This window comes from Salmo salar, chromosome 20, assembly GCF_965601325.2.
Source record: "Salmo salar chromosome 20, fSalSal1, whole genome shotgun sequence".
Classification (NCBI taxonomy): domain Eukaryota; kingdom Metazoa; phylum Chordata; class Actinopteri; order Salmoniformes; family Salmonidae; genus Salmo; species Salmo salar.
In genome coordinates, this window is record NC_138310.1 from 76,797,080 (window position 1) to 76,817,399 (window position 20,320).

General features: G+C 41.7%; 1 protein-coding gene across 6 annotated transcripts in view; it reads right to left on the reverse strand.

Moving 5' to 3' along the window:
• Positions 1 to 20,320, reverse strand: part of slc36a4 (solute carrier family 36 member 4) — a 261,847-nt gene that overhangs the window by 154,043 nt on the left and 87,484 nt on the right. Inside the window, exon 13 of one of the 6 annotated variants that reach the window (XM_014163304.3) lies at positions 15,510 to 16,189. The exons of the other annotated variants lie outside the window; for them this stretch is intronic. Within the exon in view, the coding sequence (XP_014018779.1) occupies positions 16,188 to 16,189 (2 nt within the window). The 3' untranslated portion in view covers positions 15,510 to 16,187. Of the gene's footprint in view, positions 1 to 15,509; positions 16,190 to 20,320 lie in introns of those variants that run through there. 6 annotated transcript variants of the gene reach the window in all.

Here is a 20,320-nt window from a genome sequence, read left to right on the forward strand (position 1 = left end):
TACAGCCAGCACGTCTGTCTAAACCAGTGACATCTACAACCAGACACTATGTCTAAACCAGTGACATCTACAGCCAGTACTGTCTGTCTAAACCAGTGACATCTACAGCCAGCACTGTCTGTCTAAACCAGTGACATCTACAGCCAGTACTGTCTGTCTAAACCAGTGACATCTACAGCCAGTACTGTCTGTCTAAACCAGTGACATCTACAGCCAGTACTGTCTGTCTAAACCAGTGACATCTACAGCCAGTACTGTCTGTCTAAACCAGTGACATCTACAGCCAGTACTGTCTGTCTAACCCAGTGACATCTACAGCCAGTACTGTCTGTCTAAACCAGTGACATCTACAGCCAGTACTGTCTGTCTAAACCAGTGACATCTACAGCCAGTACTGTCTGTCTAAACCAGTGACATCTACAGCCAGTACTGTCTGTCTAACCCAGTGACATCTACAGCCAGTACTGTCTGTCTAAACCAGTGACATCTACAGCCTGTGATAATAGTGCCTTCAGAAAGTAAGTGATTAGATTCATCATTTTGCTCACAATGTAATTTCCCTTTATTTAAATTGAGTAACTCACAAAATTCTCAATGCACACTTAAAATGTATGACATACTAAAAGGGTGTGATTAGCTAATAAATCAAGGCGGTAACACCAGTGACAAAAAACGTAGGTACACATATTACATATACAGAAAGTATTCACACCCCTTGACTTATTCCCCATTTTGTTGTGTTACAGCCTGAATTCAAAATAGATTTAAAAAATAGAAACATGGGAGCACGTGATGCCGCGGAGCTGAACAGACGTTGACAAACCGAGCTCTTCAAAGTTTTCCTATTATTACCTAAATAACAACGTTGAAACAATATTCTAACATCGGCTGATAAATTGTCAAGTACTTACCTCCCCAAAGAGCCATGGACCTCCGACCGAGAGGCAAGAAGGACGACCAAAACGTTGTTGAATCCCAAGATAACGATAAACTCAGACGACAGTTCCAGACTGTTGCTCTCGGCAGGCTCGCATGCTGGCTACTCTCCATTCTTCCATCGATGACCTGAAATCCTCCATGAATGATCTCCTTCTGAGAACGACCGAGGCCGAGATGCGCATTAGCACAGTTGAGGATACCATCGCTCGACATGACCAGGTTCTGATAGAACTGCAGAAGGATAATGCCTACCTCAAAAACAAAGTAGACAAGATGGAGAACCAGAGCAGACGTAGTAATATCCGTGTGGTGGGATTGAAAGAGGACAGCGAGGGCCGTGACCCGGTCCGCTTCTTCACTTAATGGATGCCGGATGTCCTAGGCATAATCAACTTCACCAAGCCGCTGGAAATCGAACGCGCCCACAGAACATCAGCGCCGAAACCCCGGCCAGAGGAGCCCCCACGTGCAGTTCTGGTCAGGTTCCTCTGTTTCCAAGACAGAGAGAAGATACTGCAACTCGCAAGAGCCAAAGGGGACATCACCATCGATGGCAAGAGGGTCAGCCTTTTCCCGGATATGAGTGCCGATCTCGCCAGACGTCGCAAGCAGTTCAGACCTGCCGCCAATGCACTGAAGGAGAAGAACATCACCGCGGATGAAAGTTCAGTACAAAGGCCGATGCCATATCTTCAACACACCGGGAGAAGTGTTCACTTTTCTCAAAGAACCGAACCGCGTCTGAAAAACGGTCTCTCTGGGGGATAAGATCCAATTTGTTTGTTTTCTCTTATCTGGACTGAACTGCTGATATCTTCTTGGAATTTGGATCCGTTTACCCCGCTATCCGGTCGCTATAATTGATTTGTACATTTTCAACTAACCGTTTTTCCCCGGGGTGAGTTCTATTACATTTACAGGAGAGTATATTTTGGTTTAGTCAATATCCACTGGGCGAAGCAAATAAGTGGGCTTAGGCCCACCGCTTCCCCCCCATTTATGTTTCTCCTCTCCCGAAAAGAGACTCAAGCAGCCCTTACCGTGGGCAGTAAATATTCAGCCATAAATGTCTATTCACAACGTTTGTTTTGAACTTGGAGAGCTCGCAGGGTTTAGTTTACGCCAAGGTTTAGCTAGTAAGAGTAAGGTGGAAAGCGAGCAGCAACGTATCTCTACAAGTGGATTCATGTTTGATTGTTGGGATTGTTGTTTTAGTCTGACAATCGGGGTGGGTGGGTTTTTCCCCCCCTTTTTTTTCCATGTTTATTGTTGTTTCCTTCCTAAAGAGACACATAGGTCACTTCTGTGTTCAAACCAAAGTTGAAACGTTTCCTGACTATTTACATATGAGAGATTTCCATTCGGTTACATATTTGAAACCCAACCTATGCTTAATCCACTAAAATATGTCACATTCAATGTAAAAGGTCTTAACAGCCCGATTAAAAGGAAAAGAGTCTATACATACCTTAACCTCTATGGGTGTCCCACCTACTCAACAGCCAGTGTAATCCCGTGGCGCATTATTCAAATACCTTAGAAATGCAAAACCTTCAATTTTTCAAAAATATGACTATTTTACACCATTTTAAAGATAAGACTCTCGTTAATCTAACCACACTGTCCGATTTCAAAAAGGCTTTACAACGAAAGCAAAACATTAGATTATGTCAGCAGAGTACCCAGCCAGAAATAATCAGACACCCATTTTTCAAGCTAGCATATAATGTCACATAAACCCAAACCACACCTAAATGTAGCACTAACCTTTGATGATCTTCATCAGATGACAACCCTAGGACATTATGTTATACAATACGTGCATGTTTTGTTCAATCTAGTTCATATTTATATCAAAAACCAGCTTTTTACATTAGCATGTGACTAGCATGTGACTAGCATGTGACTAGCATTCCCACCGAACACTGCCGGTGAATTTACTAAATTACTCACGATAAACGTTCACAAAAAGCATAACAATTATTTTAAGAATTATAGATACAGAACTCCTCTATGCACTCGATATGTCCGATTTTAAAATAGCTTTTCGGTGAAAGCACATTTTGCAATATTCTCAGTAGATAGCCCGGCATCACAGGGCTAGCTATTTAGACACCCAGCAAGTTTAGCACTCATCAAAGTCAGATTTACTATAAGAAAAATGTTATTACCTTTGCTGTCTTCGTCAGAATGCACTCCCAAGGACTTCTACTTCAATAACAAATGGTGGTTTGGTCCAAAATAATCCATCGTTATATCCAAACAGCGGCGTTTTGTTCGTGCGTTCAAGACACTATCCGAAAGGGTAAATAAGGGTGGCGAGCATAGCGCAATTCGTGACAAAAAAATTCTAAATATTCCATTACCGTACTTCGAAGCATGTCAACCGCTGTTTAAAATCAATTTTTATGCCATTTTTCTCATAAAAAAGCGATAATATTCCAACCGGGAATCTGCGTTTAGGTAAACAGACAAAAGAAAAGAAAGCATTCGGTCGAAGCGGGCACGCGCCTAAGCCCATAGTACTCTGATCGGCCACTTGCCAAAAGCGATAAAGTGTTTCAGCCAGAGCCTGCCTCGATATCGTTCAGCTTTTTCCCGGGCTCTGAGAGCCTATGGGAGCCGTAGGAAGTGTCACGTTATTGCACAGATCCTCAGTCTTCAATAAAAAGAGCCAAGATGAAACACTACTTCTCAGACAGGCCACTTCCTGCATGAAATCTTCTCAGGTTTTGGCCTGCCATATGAGTTCTGTTATACTCACAGACACCATTCAAACAGTTTTAGAAACTTTAGGGTGTTTTCTATCCAAAGCCAATAATTATATGCATATTCTAGTTACTGGGCAGGATTAGTAACCAGATTAAATCGGGTACGTTTTTTATCCGGCTGTGTCAATACTGCCCCCTAGCCCTAACAGGTTAAGAAATTAAAGGCTGACATTGTGTTTCTACAAGAAACACATCTTACAGCCAGCGAACACAAGAAATTGAAGAGGGAATGGGTAGGACAAGTTTTTGCGTCGTCTTTTAACTCCAAAGCAAGAGGAACTGCAATTTTGATAAGTAGACGCGTCAACAACACCATCTCTGATCCCTCGGGCAGGTTTGTTTTGGTGCAGGGGCATATGTTTTCAGAGTCTTGGACCCTGTTGAATATTTATGCTCCTAACTTCGATAACCATATGTTTATACAGAATGTCTTCCTTCAGGTCGCTCAAGCACCACCAGGATGGCTACTGGTTGGAGGAGATTTTAATTTTAGTTTAGATACAGTTCTTGATAGGTCCTCTGATAAACTCTCCCTTCTTACCAAAGCCGCCAAGCTCACCATGTCATTCATGAAAGATCTTAATTTACTAGACATCTGGAGACAGTTGCACCCACAGGATAGGGACTACTCTTTTTATTCACACCCACACAAGACACACACACGCATAGATCACTTTTTACTATCGACCCAACTGTTTCATAGAGTGTTAGATATCGAGTATCTCCCCAGATTGCTTAGTGACCATTCTCCTCTGGTATTATCAATCTCTATTCCTACCAAGGTAAATGGAGCATATAGATGGAGACTAAATTCTACACTCCTAAAGCAACCTGAATTTTGTGCATTTATCAAAGAGCAGATCAATATTTTTACTTTGACAAACAAACCCTCTGCTCCTGACAGTTTCATTCTTTGGGACACATTGAAAGCCTATCTGAGGGGGCAGATCATTTCCTATACTAAAGGGTTGAAGAGAAAACACGGTGCGGAACTGAATGTCCTTGAATCTGAAATCTCCGAGCTAGAGAAAACCTACCAAAGAGGCCCGACTAAAGATCTATACAGGCTTTTGGTAAATAAAAAACTGAAATATAATATTCTGAACACATATCAAGCTGAGAGGGCCATCACTAAATCAAAACAGCGTTATTACGAGCTTGGAGAGAAAGCTCACAAAGTACTGGCATGGCAACTGAAAGCAGAGGAAAGTAAGAGGACAATTAATGCTATAGAAACTCTTACTAATGAGATATCTTTCGACCCTACCGAAATTAATAATACCTTTAAGAAATACTATGAAGACCTCTACACTTCCCAATCAAGCGATGAGCTATCAGAGATCGACTCCTTTCTCTCCTCTCTCAACTTCCCATGCCTGTCAGAGGAAGACAGAGAGCGCCTGAGTGAAAACTTCTCAGTTCCTGAATTGGTGGAAGCCATTAAATCCTTACCTTCTAATACATCTCCTGGGGAGGATGGCTTCCCTCCAGAGTTCTATAAAGAATTTAGGGAGCTGTTGGTCCCCTACCTTATGGAGGTACTTAAAAAAGCCGGGGAAGACAACTGCTTTCCAGAGTCTTTCTCTCAAGCAGTGATTACTGTAATCCACAAGAAAGGGAAAAACCCGCTAAAGTGCGCCTCCTATAGACCAATCTCTCTCCTTAACACAGATTGTAAACTGGTCACCAAGATGCTGTCTAAGAGACTGGAGTCATGTCTTCCCCTGCTCGTCAACCCAGATCAGACTGGCTTCATAATTAATAGACTGTCCTCCAATAATATCAGAAGGTTCTTTGATATAATTCACCTTGCTAACAAAAACAAAATACCTAGTGTCGCAGTCTCCCTCGACGCTGAAAAGGCCTTTGATAGGGTTGAATGGCCATACCACTTTCGCGTCTTGGAAAAGTTTGGTTTAGGTACTGTGTTTGTAAATTTGATAAAATCACTCTACAAATCTCCTAAAGCTAGGATTGCTACCAATGGGATTACTTCCTCCTCTTTCCCTCTCTATAAGGGGAACAGACAAGGTTGCCCAATTAGCCCCCACCTCTTTGCCCTCGCCATCGAACCGTTGGCTGAGGCTATTAGATCGTACCCTGACATACATGGCTTTGAGGTGGGCCCCCAGACCCATAAATTATCACTCTTTGCGGACGACCTTATCTTATTTCTAACAAACCCAGAACACTCCCTCTCTCACTTGCAGATCCTACTACAGTGTTATAGTTCTTTCTCTGGATATAAGGTTAACTTCGATAAAAGTGAAATCTTACCGTTGTCTGTCTTTGACCATCATACCATCAAGGACATTCTGTCCTGGCATTGTGCAAACTGCATGAGCTGTTCAGATGAGAGGGATTTATTTCCCCTAAATCCCCTCTATGGAACAATAGATTGATCCCTATGTTTTTCCAGAATAGTAACTTTAGACCATGGTCTGATAAGGGGATCACTCTTCTGGAACACTGTTATGAGGAGGGAGTTCTTATGTTTTTTGAACAGCTGAAACAGAAATACCACTTGTCTAACAGGGACTTCTTTAGCTACCTACAACTACGAGACTTTATTAGGGTGACTCTCAAGGGACAATGGAACCTACCTAAGATGTCACCTATTGAACAACTCTGCCATGCAGACCAACCACTATTCAAGACCATTTCCCGTGTTTACGATGCTCTTATGTCAGTACTAACACTGCCTGAGCTAGATAAACCCCGACTTAGATGGGAAAAAGATCTGGGTATTGATCTTGATGAGGGTCTATGGAGTGACCTATGCAGGGATGGTGTTACATCCACATTGAACTCCAGATACAGACTGATCCAGTTTAATTTCCTCCATCAGCTCTATATCACCCCATCTAGACTGCACAAGTTCAACCCTGATATCTCCTCCCTATGTTTTAGATGTGGCTCAGATGAAGGAACATTCCTCCATTCCACTTGGCAGTGTTCAAAACGACACGGTTTCTGGCAGGGGGTATGCGATACCATATCCTCAATCCACGGGGTTTCATTCCCTTTAGACCCGGAGGTCTGTCTACTGGGTAACTTTACTAACACCAATCTTAGGCAAAGTCATACTATAAAGCTAACAGAAATATTGCTAGCGATTGTCAAGAAATGTATTGCCTTGAAATGGAAATCGGATTCCTTCCTGCCAGTTGCAATGTGGCTATCGGAAGTTAATAGTTGTATCCCACTGGGGAAAATCACTTACTGCTTGAGGAATAAGTTAAAAACATTTTACAGAATTTGCCAACCTTTTATTGACTATATGGAGAATCTCCCCTCACATCACATTGATTGAATCTCTATATAATTCTTATATAATGTTTCACACATAATGTATAATATGTAGCTTACGGCAGGTGACCATATGATTCAATGTCTCATTATTATTATTTTTTATTTTACTCTTTATTATGACTTATGTATCATGTATGTTTTTTATGTATTATGTATGTCCGTATATATAATTGTAATGTTTTTATTATGCTCGTCTGTTACCGTCACTTTGTCCTTTGTTGTCTAACATATTTTCACTTTTGTTTTGAATGTTCTTAATTGGAAAATGCTTATATATATTTGTTTTTAAACATCTCACCCATCTACCAATAATACCCCATAATGACAAAGTCTACAGTTTAGTCACTTAGCAGACGCTCTTATCCAGATCGACTTACTGTAGGGAGTGCATACATTTTCATATTTGTTCATACTGGTCACCCATGGGAATCAAACCCACAACCCTGGCATTGCAAGTGCCATGCTCTACCAACTGAGCTACACAAGTGAAAATATGTTTGTATACACTTTAGCAAATTTATTGAAATACAGAAATATCTAATTTACATAAGTATTCACACCCCTGAGTCCCTACATTGTAGAAGCACCTTTGGCAGTTTTCTAGGTAAGTCTAAGAGCTTTCCACACTTGGATTTTGCAACATTTTCCCAATTAAAATTCTTCAAGCTCTGTCAAATTCATTGTTTATCATTGCTAGACAACCATTTTCAGGTCTTGCCATAGATTTTCAAGTTGATTTAAGTCAAAACAGTAACTCGGCCATTCAGGAACATTCACTGTCTTCTTGGTAAGCAACTCCCGTGTAGATTTGGCCTTGTGTTTTAGGTTATTGTCCTGCTGAAAGGTGAATTCATCTCCCAGTGTCTGGTGGAAAGCAAGCAACCAGATTTCCTCTAGGATTTTTGCCTGTGTTTAGCTCCATTCAGTTTCTTTTTTATCCTGAAAAACTCCTTAGTCCTTAACGATTACAAGCATACCCATAACATGATGCAATCATGCTTGAAAAACAACCACAATGCTTGAAAATATAGAGAGTGGTACTTAGTAACATGTTGTATTGGATTTGCCCCAAACAAAACACTATGCATTCAGGGCAAAAAGTTAATTGCTTTGCTGCATTTTTTGCAGTATCACTTTAGTGCCTTGTTGCAAACAGGATGCATGTTTTGGAATATTTTGATTCAGTACAGGCTTCCTTCTTTTTACTCGGTCAATTAGGTTAGTATTGTGGAGTAACTACAATTTTGTTGATCCATCATCAGCTTTCTCCTATCACAGCCATTAAACTCTGTAAATGTTTTAAAGTCACCATTGGCCTCATGGTGAAATCCTGAGCAGTTTCCTTCCTCTCCGGCAACTGAGTTTGGAAGGACGCCTGTATCTTTGTAATGACAGGGTGTATTGATACACCGTTCAAAGTGTAATTAATAACTTAACCATGCTCAAAGGGATTTTCAATGTCTTTTTTTACCAATCTACCACTAGATGCCCTTCCTTGCGAGGCATTGGAAAACCTCCCTGGTCTTCGTGGTTGAATGTGTGTTTGAAACATACTGCTCGACTGATGGACCTTACAGATAACTGTATATGTGAGGTTCAGAGATGAGGTAGTCATTCAGAAATCATGTTAAACACTGCTATTGCATGAGTCCATGTGACTTGTTAAGCACATTGTTACTACTGAACTTATTTAGGCTTGCCATAACAAAGCAGTTGAATACTTGTTCACTCAAGACATTTCAGCTTTTCATTTTTTATTAATTCGTAAAACTTTCTAAAGACATAATTCCATTTTGACACAATGGGGTATGTTTTGTAGTCCAGTGAATATTTTTATTTTTTTAAATGTTATACATTTTAAATTAAGACGTAACACAACAACATGTGGAAAAAAGGGGTGTGAATATGTTCTGAAGGCACTGTATCAATGACCAGAGGGTTAGGTGCAGAAAATCTAAATTTGGAGGAAAATAGTTCCCCTGAGGCGTGGACATCTAGATAAACACACCTTTCTACTAGAGAGAGAAACACTCTGACACGAGAGAAAGGCACCCTCCATTTCTAAACGTCAGGCTAAATAATGCAGGGAACAGAGACTACTGAGGCGGAGCTTCGTCCGAGTCAGTCCCGGCATGCTATTTTGGAACTATTTTTTCATATTGCTGTGAAGTTATTTTATTTGTATTGTTGTTTTGTTGAGTCATTACCAGCTGTGTCAGGTTCAGGTGTTGGGAAGATGCCCAGAGGGTTTTCAATCCAGACACACTATCAACGACAAACATCAGTTGGAATAGAACCTTCAACCACAGAGGATATACATCAGAACTATTGGACTGAACTCAACCTCTACTTGTTTGAAACAGGTTGAAAGACATTTGAAACAAGTCAATGATGGCTATAATGATGGCCTATGAATCCTCTGAATCAACATGTCTCTATGGGTTGAGGCTGAGGTCAACCACACAGCCTAAAGCAGCCAAAGACAGGTACATGTCATACTCTATGTACCCTTTCTCACTGGGAAGGCACTCTATTAGATTTCAACCGCAAACCACACACACACACACACACATCATATATATATATATATATATATATATGTGTGTATGTGTGTGTGGACATGTTTAACTATTCTTGTGGGGACCAGAAGTCCTGAATTGTGTGTCTCCACAAGGTTAGCTGTACAACACTGTGTGTGTGCGTGTGCGTGTGTGTGTGTGTGTGTGCGCGAGTAAGGAGTGGAGGGTGATAGCCTCATGAAAGTCTAGCTTTGAGACCGATCCCCACTGGCGTGATGAGCTTAGTACACTTTGAATAGACCTCAACTTAGAGCAGACTTGTCAAAGGCCTTGATTCTAGTCCTCCATATTGATTTATCAAGCTAAATTACACAGTGCCTTCGGAAAGTATTCAGACCCCTTGACTTTTTCCACATTTTGTTATGTTACAGCCTTATTCTAAAACTGAATAAATCCTCCCCCCCCCCCCAATCTACACACAATACCCCATAATGACAAAGCAAAAACAGGTTCAGACATTTTTGCACATTTATTACAAATAAACTGAAATATTCCATTTACATAAGTATTCAAACCCTTTACTAGGTATTTTGTTAAAGCACCAATGGCAGCGATTACAGCATTGAGTCTTCTTGGGTATGATGCTACAAGCTTGGCACACCTGTATTTGGGGAGTTTCTCCCATTCTTCTCTGCAGATCCTCCCAAGCTCTGTAAGGTTGGATGGGGAGCGTCGCTGCTGAGCTATTTTCAGGTCTCTCCAGAGATGTTCGATTGGGTTCAAGTCCAGGCTCTGGTTGGGCCACTCAAGGACATTGAGACTTGTCTCGAAGCCACTCCTGTGTTGTCTTGGCTGTGTGCTTTGGGTCGTTGTCCTGTTGGAAGGTGAACCTTTGCCCCAGTCTGAGGTCCTGAGAGCTCTTGATCAAGGATCTCTCTGTACTTGCTCCATTCATCTTTGCCTTGATCCTTACTAGTCTCCCAGTCCCTGCCGCTGAAAATCATCCCCACAGCATGACGCTGCCACCACCATGCTTCACCATAGGTATGGGGCCAGGTTTCCTCCAGATGTGATGCTTGGCATTCAGGCCAGAGTTCAATCTTGGTTTCATCAGACCAGAGAATCTTATTTTTCATGGTCAGAGTCTTTAGGTACCTTTTGGCAAACTCCAAGTGGGCGGTCATGAGCCTTTCACTGAGGAGTGGCTTCCGTCTGGCCACTCTACCATAAAGTCCTGATTGGTGGAGTGCTGCAAAAATGGTTGTCCTTCTGGAAGTTTCTTCCATCTCCACAGAGGAAGTGACCATCAGGTTCTTGGTCACCTTCCTGACCAAGGCCATTCTTCCAGATTTCTCAGTTTGGCCGCATGGGCAGTTCTAGGAAGAATCTTGGTGGTTCCAAACTTCTTCCATTTAAGAATGATGGAAGCCACTGTGTTCCTGGGGACCTTCAATGCTGCAGAAATGTGTTGGTCCCCTTCCCCAGATCTGTGCCTCGACACAATCCTGTCTCGGAGCTCTACGGACAATTCCTTCGACCTCAAGGCTCGTTTTTTGCTCTGACATGCACTGTCAACTGTGGGACCTTATATGACAAGTGTGTGCCTTTCCAAATCATGTCCAATCAATTGAATTTACCACAGGTGTGCTGCAATCAAGTTGTTGAAACATCTTAAGGATGATCAATGGAAACAGGATGCACCTAAGCTCAATTTCAAGTCTCATAGCAAAGAGTCTGAATACTAATGTAAATAAGGTATTTCTGTTTATTATTTTTAATACATATGCTAAAATCTCTAAAAACATGTTTTCACTTGTCATTATGAGGTATTGTGTGTAGATTGATGAGGAACATATTTTTATTCAATCCATTTTAGAATAAGGCTGTACGTATCAAAATGTGGGTCTGAATACTTTCCTAATGCACTGTAGAGAGGAGAAGTGGTCAGGTTGGGGTGCCAGAGTGGGCCTGTCTAACACAGCTGACTGGACTATACACCCTGGAGGACATACTAATGAATGCATGCGCATGTGCTTGAGCGTGTTAGGTGAAGGGAAGGCCTCAGGCTCCTGAGGAGAAAGTGCGTGCGTGCGTCCATCTCCTATTCTTCCAACACCCTCCAGATTCGAAAACTCCACAGTCCACTAGCAGGTTAGGCTTAAGGCAACAGTCTATTAGTAAGCTAGAAGTCTCCTCCAGTCATACAGGTGGTACGTTGTTTTATCAGTATCTATTAAGACCCCAGAAGCACTGAATTACAGACTTACACTGATATATACACACACATTCATTTTGACTTTGATACCGACACCAGGTTTAGTATTACAACACACGACAGTGAAGTTCTATCAATACATTATCCCAGGGGAAAAACATACTGACACTAAAATCCCCAGTTATGTTTTCGCTGACCTCCTACAGAGACTAAAGCTTAGAGTGTGAGAGGAGAACTCTTCTTCCTGGCGTGACTACCAACACAACAAAAGCCTTTTATATGACCATTTTATAGCGCAATTATACTGAGCATGCTATGCTTGTTATGATCCAGGCACCATCATCACTATTTAATGATTACAACAACAAAAACAAACTATGAAGGTCCAGCAATCAACATACTGGCCTGCTGCTCTTCTTTGGCAGTTCTTAAAAATGGACTGCTCAAACAAACACTTATAACCCCCTCTACTGTGTGAGCATATACCAAGTACAAGTCCATCTTTCTAAAAACCTCCTGTAGGACATTCAGTATTTACCCACCCAGTTCAGCAACGAGGACCGGGTTCTCACTAATCAGCCAGGCAGTTCAGCACCGTGGACAGGGCTCTAACTATTCACCCACCCAGTTCAGCACCATAGAGAGGGTTCTGACTAATCACCAAGACAGATCAGCACCGAGGACCAGGTTCTCACTAGTCAGCCAGGCAGTTCAGCACCATGGATAGGGATCCTGGTAACTACAAGGCAGAGTGTGGAGTTGGTGTTCCTCCCTCCCTCTCTCCACATTCAGCCCTTGAGATCAGATGCCGGCCTTTGACCGAGAACAGAAAAAGAAAGACAGAACACTATAGAAGAACAGTTACCTAGGAAACAGCTTTGAAGCTGTACCAACGTGGAGAGCTGCAATGTTCAAACGGTAATGACTGATCAATAAGAAGATTATTTTGGGATGTTCTGTCTGGCTGTTGGAGTGTAGGTAAAGTTCAATACCTGAAGAACTTCAACACATCTCGTCTTTGTGTGTTTATACATACTGTATGTCTGAACTGCCTGATAGTCTCTCTCTCTCTGTGTGCGTGTGAAGGCCGATACAGCATATTAGTCTTGTCACCATACCAGAATGTTGACACCAATACCAGGTTTAGTATCACGATACTCGATATGAAAACGATACAACAAAACAAGGCGTCCCAGCCAAAGTCACATAATGGCACTTGATCTAGACAGACACACTCAGCTACTGCTCTGTTAAATCGTTGGGCATCTTTTGAGTTCAACATTATTACATGTGAAAATGTTTATGTCTATTTTTTTAGAGACAGAAACTGGGTAAATCAAGGTGCAGCCTAAGTCTATTCACAATACAGGTGAATGCATTTTATTCAATAGGAATGTGTGCATTGAGTTTTTGAACTTGTATTAGCTGATGACAAAACACTCCCTTCCCTTTAGGACTTACTTTATAGGAAACTGCTATGAGAACATATTTTATTGTACTGATCAAGAACATTCGCATGGAAGAAGCAATCCCCTCTATTATCAAAGTGTATGCTGTCTCTTTAAGAAAGTAATGAGATCATTCACATGGCAGAATGTGGCTGTGGAATTTGACTTTGTGGCTATCTAATCTAGTATAAACCAGATGGGAGGGAGACGAAGACGTTCATTCCTTTTCGGTGGCACAGGGAGAAAATGGGACGTTTTTGGTGGCAATCAGCATATTTTGCATTATGGTTTGCATTTTATCACAAACAAAGCACTAGGGTAGGGAACTGAAAGCTACCGGTATCGTCTTGCATTGTGAAAGCGTTCTAGCATGTATGGACATTGTTTTGCGAACAGTTTCAACATATCGTGTAGCATTATTCAAACGTTTTAACTTCTGTCCATCATGAGTACGGAGCTAATGGGGCCCAGACAGCTCTAGCAATGAATGCCTAAGTGGAGCAGCCACTTTACTCTCCACACTATAAAAGGGTCTGTGCTGATACAGACTTGATCCTCTCAATCATGTGAGACACATTTGACAGAAGTACCGAACATAACAAAAATTATAGTACCCAACCGGGGGTTTTTTGTATCAAAAAAGTACCAAAGTTTCAATATACCTTGCAACACTACAGTATATAATAATATACTGTAGTGGGATAATAATATTGATGTATGTTGCTTTTCTCCTAGAGAAGGGTGGTGGAGCTCATTACATATTGAAATGTTTCCTCTTCCCCCACACACCTGCTCTGCCCATCTGGTACAGGCTGCCACCAGCCCCGGGGAGGAGAGGGGGAAAGATGAGACAGGCAGGGAGAATCCCTGAAACCTTTTTCTCTTTTCTGCAGCGCAAAACAACAGTACAAAGAAATAGAAGTCCCTAGATATCACCTCAGTCTAGATATGTCCCTCTGATGCTCGCTCTTGGTGTGTTTGTCAGTGTGTCTGTCAATGAGGTGTGTGTGTTTGGAAAAAGCAAGCAAAGCCTTTTACTTCCCTTCTTAGCTAACAAACCAGTTGAGACAAAGGTCACTTTAGTACTAATATCTGCCAGTTGGCCTGTTGACTGGTGTTTAATGTCTCGTAATGACAACATTTCTGCTCTGGTGATTACAAAGAGAACCTTATTACACGCGTCATAACAAAGCTGAACCAATGAAGCACAGTGACTCTTAGCCTTTTGCAGTAAACAAAAAAGTTTAGAGGTAAGTAACTGAGGAAAGTCACAGAGTAAATATGACATCATCCCAACATTAATGCCCACATCCACAAATGTTCTACAACAGACACAATATCAAACTACACAAAGTAAATTCCAGGCCCAGTTCACAACTCCTCACAACCCTCACTGTACTCTCACAGTAGAGTACTGGGTCAGACAGACAGTCCTTCACAGCGGAGGTGAACTTAACACTCCCCCCCCATCCGCTTTGCTCTGCTGTTCATTCACAGAGTAGATAAAGTCTCTCTTTCATATGCGAGTGCATGCATGAGTGCATGCATTAGTGCATGTGAGTCGACATCTGTGTGTGTGTGCATAAGTACGTGTGTGTGCAGAAGTACGTGTGTGAAGTACGTGTGTGTAGGGGGAGATAGTGACATCCAGAGCATGTGTTAGCAGGGAAGCCTGCGTCGTGTTGGAACCAGAGGCAGATGGAGAAAAGCAGCAAAATTAGCTGCAGAGCGGAGGTGGGTGTTTTCCATAAAGATTACACGTGGCCGGATTAGTAATGTCTGTTTTCTGTCAATTATGTTTGTTGCCGGGCACATTACTAAGAGCGAGGCCCAGACCTTGTGCTCTTCCATCGAGGCGCACACACATGTACACGCGTCAGAATGTCCAACTCGCTTCTATGTTCAGACTCTGTTCAGGCAGACAGAAAAATAAACTGAAAGAAACACGCAAAGACAGCCAAAGGTAGAGATAGACTGAAAGAGAGACTGAAAGACACCCAAAGATAGAGCGAAAGAGGCACTCACATACACAAAGACAGAGAACTTAGACAAGGTTAGAGTGATAAAAATACACACACAACTCATACCAAAGTACAGATACACATGCACATGAAACCACACGAGCACACACACAAGGTGAGCGCTACACACTGCCAACAGAATCTGGAGTGTTGGTCCAAGCTAACTTTATCATCCCAAGAAGGGGAGGGGGCAAGAGAGAGAGAGACCTCACATCTAATCCCGGCCCATTATCATCATCCTCCCAGCAGACAAAGACATACAGGCAGTCAGTTCATCAGACACCTTACCTACTCAATACCCTCTTTTAATTAAAACAATACATATTGTTAGCCCATACATCTGAGAGCTGCCAAGGTACATGTAGGGAAATCAAATCCCAGTATCGGAGGTTTGCAGGAGCAGTGAGATAGCCCTTCTTCTAAGTTTCATTCCGGGGAAACTTATTATAAACGGCACGCATATGGCATTTCTCAGAATCCTGATTTCATTAGACTGGCATACAGTACCAGTCAAAAGTTAGGATACACCTACTCATTCAAGGTTTTAATGTACCTTTACTATTTTCTACATTGTAGAAAAATAGTGAAGACATCAAAACTATGAAATAACGCATATGGAATCATCTAGTAACCAAAAAAGTGTTAAACAAATCTAAATATATTTTATATTTGAGATTCTTCAAAGTAGCCACCCTTTGCCCTGATGACAGCTTTGCACATTCTTAGCATTCTCTCAACCAGCTTCATGAGGAATGCTTTTCGAACAGTCTTGAAGGAGTTCCCACATATGTTGAGCACTTGTTGGCTGCTTTTCCTTCACTCTGCTGTGCAACTCTTCCCAAACCATCTTAATTGTGTTGAGGTCTGTGATTGTGGAGGCCAGGTCATCTGATGCAGCACTCCATCGCTCTCCTTCTTGGTAAAATAGCCCTCACACAGCCTGGTGGTGTGTTGGGTCATTGTCCTGTTGAAAAACAAATGATAGTCCCACTAAGTGTGAAACAGATTGGATGGCATATCACTGCATAATGTTAAGGTAGCCATGCTGGTTAAGTGTGTCTTGAATTCTAAATCAATCACTGACAGTGTCACCAGCAAAGCACCCCGACACCATCACACCTCCTCCTCCATGCTTCACGGGGGAAACTACACATGCGGAGATCATCCGTTCACCTACTCTGCATCTCACAAAGACAAGGCGGTTGGAACCAAAAATCTCAAATTTGGATTCATCAGACCAAAGGACAGATTTCCTAAGGTCTAATGTCCATTGCTCGTTTTTCTTGGCCCAAGCAAGTCATCTTATTATTGTTGTCCTTTAGTAGTGGTTTCTTTGCAGCAATTCGACCATGAAGGCCTGATTCACGTAGTCTCCTCTGAACAGCTGATATTGAGATGTGTCTGTTACTTGAACTCTGTGAAGCATTTATTTGGGCTGCAATTTCTGAGGCTGGTAACTCTAATGAACTTATCCTCTGCAGCAGAGGTAAGTAACTCTGGGTCTTCCTTTCCTGTGGCGGTCAACATGAGAGCCAGTTTCATCATAGAGCTTGATGGTTTTTGTGACTGCACTTGAAACTTTCAAAGTTTTTGAAATGTTCCATATTGACTGCCCTTCATATCGTAAAGTAATGATGGACTGTCGTTTCTCTTTGCTTGTTGAGCTGTTCTTGCCATAATATGAACTTGGTCTTTTACCAAATAGGGCTATCTTCTGCATACCACCCCTACCTTGTCACAACACAACTGATTGGCTCAAATGCATTAAGAAGGATAGAAATTCCACAAATTAACTTTTTACAAGCCACACCTGTTAATTGAAACACATTCCAGGTGACTACCGATTGAAGCTGGTTTAGAGAATGCCTAGAGTGTGCAAAGCTGTCATGGCAAAGGGTGGCTACTTTGAAGAATCTCAAATATAAAATATATTTTGATTTGTTTAACACTTTGTTGGTTACTACATGATTCCATATGTGTTATTTCATGGTGTTGATGTCTTCACTATTATTCTACAATGTAGAAAATACAGAAAAACCCTTGAATGAGTAGGTGTGTCCAAACTTGACTGGTACTGTTCACTGGAGTTTAATAGAGTTAAAATAATATTGGTGTTTATGAAGGGGTGAAAGAGCACAAAGAGAGACACGTGCCCATTTTTCATACCTACCTTTCACTGCCACACCCACACTTTTTACATTTACATTTTAGTCATTTAGCAGATGCTCTTATCCAAAGCGACTTACAGTAGTGAGTGCATACGTTTTCTTGCTTTTTCATACTGGTCCCCCATGAGAATTGAACCCAAAACCGTGGCATTGCAAGCACCTTACTCTACCAACTGAGACACACACACACACACACACACACACACACACACACACACACACACACACACACACACACACACACACACACACACACACACACACACACACACACACACACACACACAGTGAGAGAGAAACCTTGCTGTAACACCCTGTTCCATGGTATGTTTTATGTGTCTTAGGTTTGATCAACGGCAGGGTGACAAGGCAAATAAAACAACGGGTCTCACTGGGGCCATAAACCATGAAAAAACAGGTCCCCACAACTCCACACCACCAAGAGAACATCACTGTATATACACTACTCTAACACCACCAAGAGAACATCACTGTATATACACTACTCCACACCACCAAGAGAACATCACTGTATATACACTACTCCACACCACCAAGAGAACATCACTGAATATACACTACTCCACACCACCAAGAGAACATCACTGTATATACACTACTCCACACCACCAAGAGAACATCACTGTATATACACTACTCCACACCACCAAGAGAACATCACTGAATATACACTACTCTAACACCACCAAGAGGAGAACATCACTGAATATACACTACATTAACACCACCAGGAGAACATCACTGTATATACACTACTCTAACACCACCAAGAGAACATCACTGAATATACACTACTCTAACACCACCAAGAGGAGAACATCACTGTATATACACTACTCTAACACCACCAAGAGGAGAACATCACTGTATATACACTACATTAACACCACCAAGAGAACATCACTGAATATACACTACTCTAACACCACCAAGAGGAGAACATCACTGTATATACACTACATTAACACCACCAAGAGAACATCACTGAATATACACTACTCTAACACCACCAAGAGGAGAACATCACTGTATATACACTACATTAACACCACCAGGAGAACATCACTGAATATACACTACTCTAACACCACCAAGAGGAGAACATCACTGTATACACACTACTCTAACACCACCAAGAGAACATCACTGTATACACACTACTCTAACACCACCAGGAGAACATCACTGAATATACACTACTCTAACACCACCAGGAGAACATCACTGAATATACACTACTCTAACACCACCAGGAGAACATCACTGTATTTACACTACTCTAACACCACCAAGAGGAGAACATCACTGTATACACACTACTCTAACACCACCAGGAGAACATCACTGAATATACACTACTCTAACACCACCAGGAGAACATCACTGAATATACACTACTCTAACACCACCAGGAGAACATCACTGTATTTACACTACTCTAACACCACCAAGAGGAGAACATCACTGTATATACACTACTCTAACACCACCAAGAGGAGAACATCACTGTATATACACTACTCTAACACCACCAAGAGGAGAACATCACTGTATATACACTACTCTAACACCACCAAGAGGAGAACATCACTGTATATACACTACTCTAACACCACCAAGAGGAGAACATCACTGTATATACACTACTCTAACACCACCAAGAGGAGAACATCACTGTATACACACTACTCTAACACCACCAAGAGGAGAACATCACTGTATACACACTACTCTAACACCACCAGGAGAACATCACTGTATACACACTACTCTAACACCACCAGGAGAACATCACTGAATATACACTACTCTAACACCACCAAGAGAACATCACTGAATATACACTACATTAACACCACCAAGAGGAGAACATCACTGTATATACACTACTCTAACACCACCAGGAGAACATCACTGAATATACACTACTCTAACACCACCAAGAGGAGAACATCACTGAATATACACTACATTAACACCACCAAGAGGAGAACATCACTGTATATACACTACTCTAACACCACCAGGAGAACATCACTGTATATACACTACTCTAACACCACCAAGAGAACATCACTGAATATACACTACTCTAACACCACCAAGAGGAGAACATCACTGTATTTACACTACTCTAACACCACCAAGAGGAGAACATCACTGTATATACACTACTCTAACACTACCAAGAGGAGAACATCACTGTATATACACTACTCTAACACCACCAAGAGAACATCACTGAATATACACTACTCTAACACCACCAGGAGGAGAACATCACTGTATACACACTACTCTAACACCACCAAGAGAACATCACTGAATATACACTACTCCACACCACCAAGAGAACATCACTGAATATACACTACTCTAACACCACCAAGAGGAGAACATCACTGTATTTACACTACTCTAACACCACCAAGAGGAGAACATCACTGTATATACACTACTCTAACACCACCAAGAGGAGAACATCACTGAATATACACTACATTAACACCACCAAGAGAACATCACTGAATATACACTACTCTAACACCACCAAGAGGAGAACATCACTGAATATACACTACTCCACACCACCAAGAGAACATCACTGAATATACACTACTCCACACCACCAAGAGGAGAACATCACTGTATATACACTACATTAACACCACCAAGAGAACATCACTGAATATACACTACTCTAACACCACCAAGAGGAGAACATCACTGAATATACACTACTCCACACCACCAAGAGAACATCACTGAATATACACTACTCCACACCACCAAGAGAACATCACTGTATATACACTACTCCACACCACCAAGAGGAGAACATCACTGAATATACACTACTCCACACCACCAAGAGGAGAACATCACTGAATATACACTACTCCACA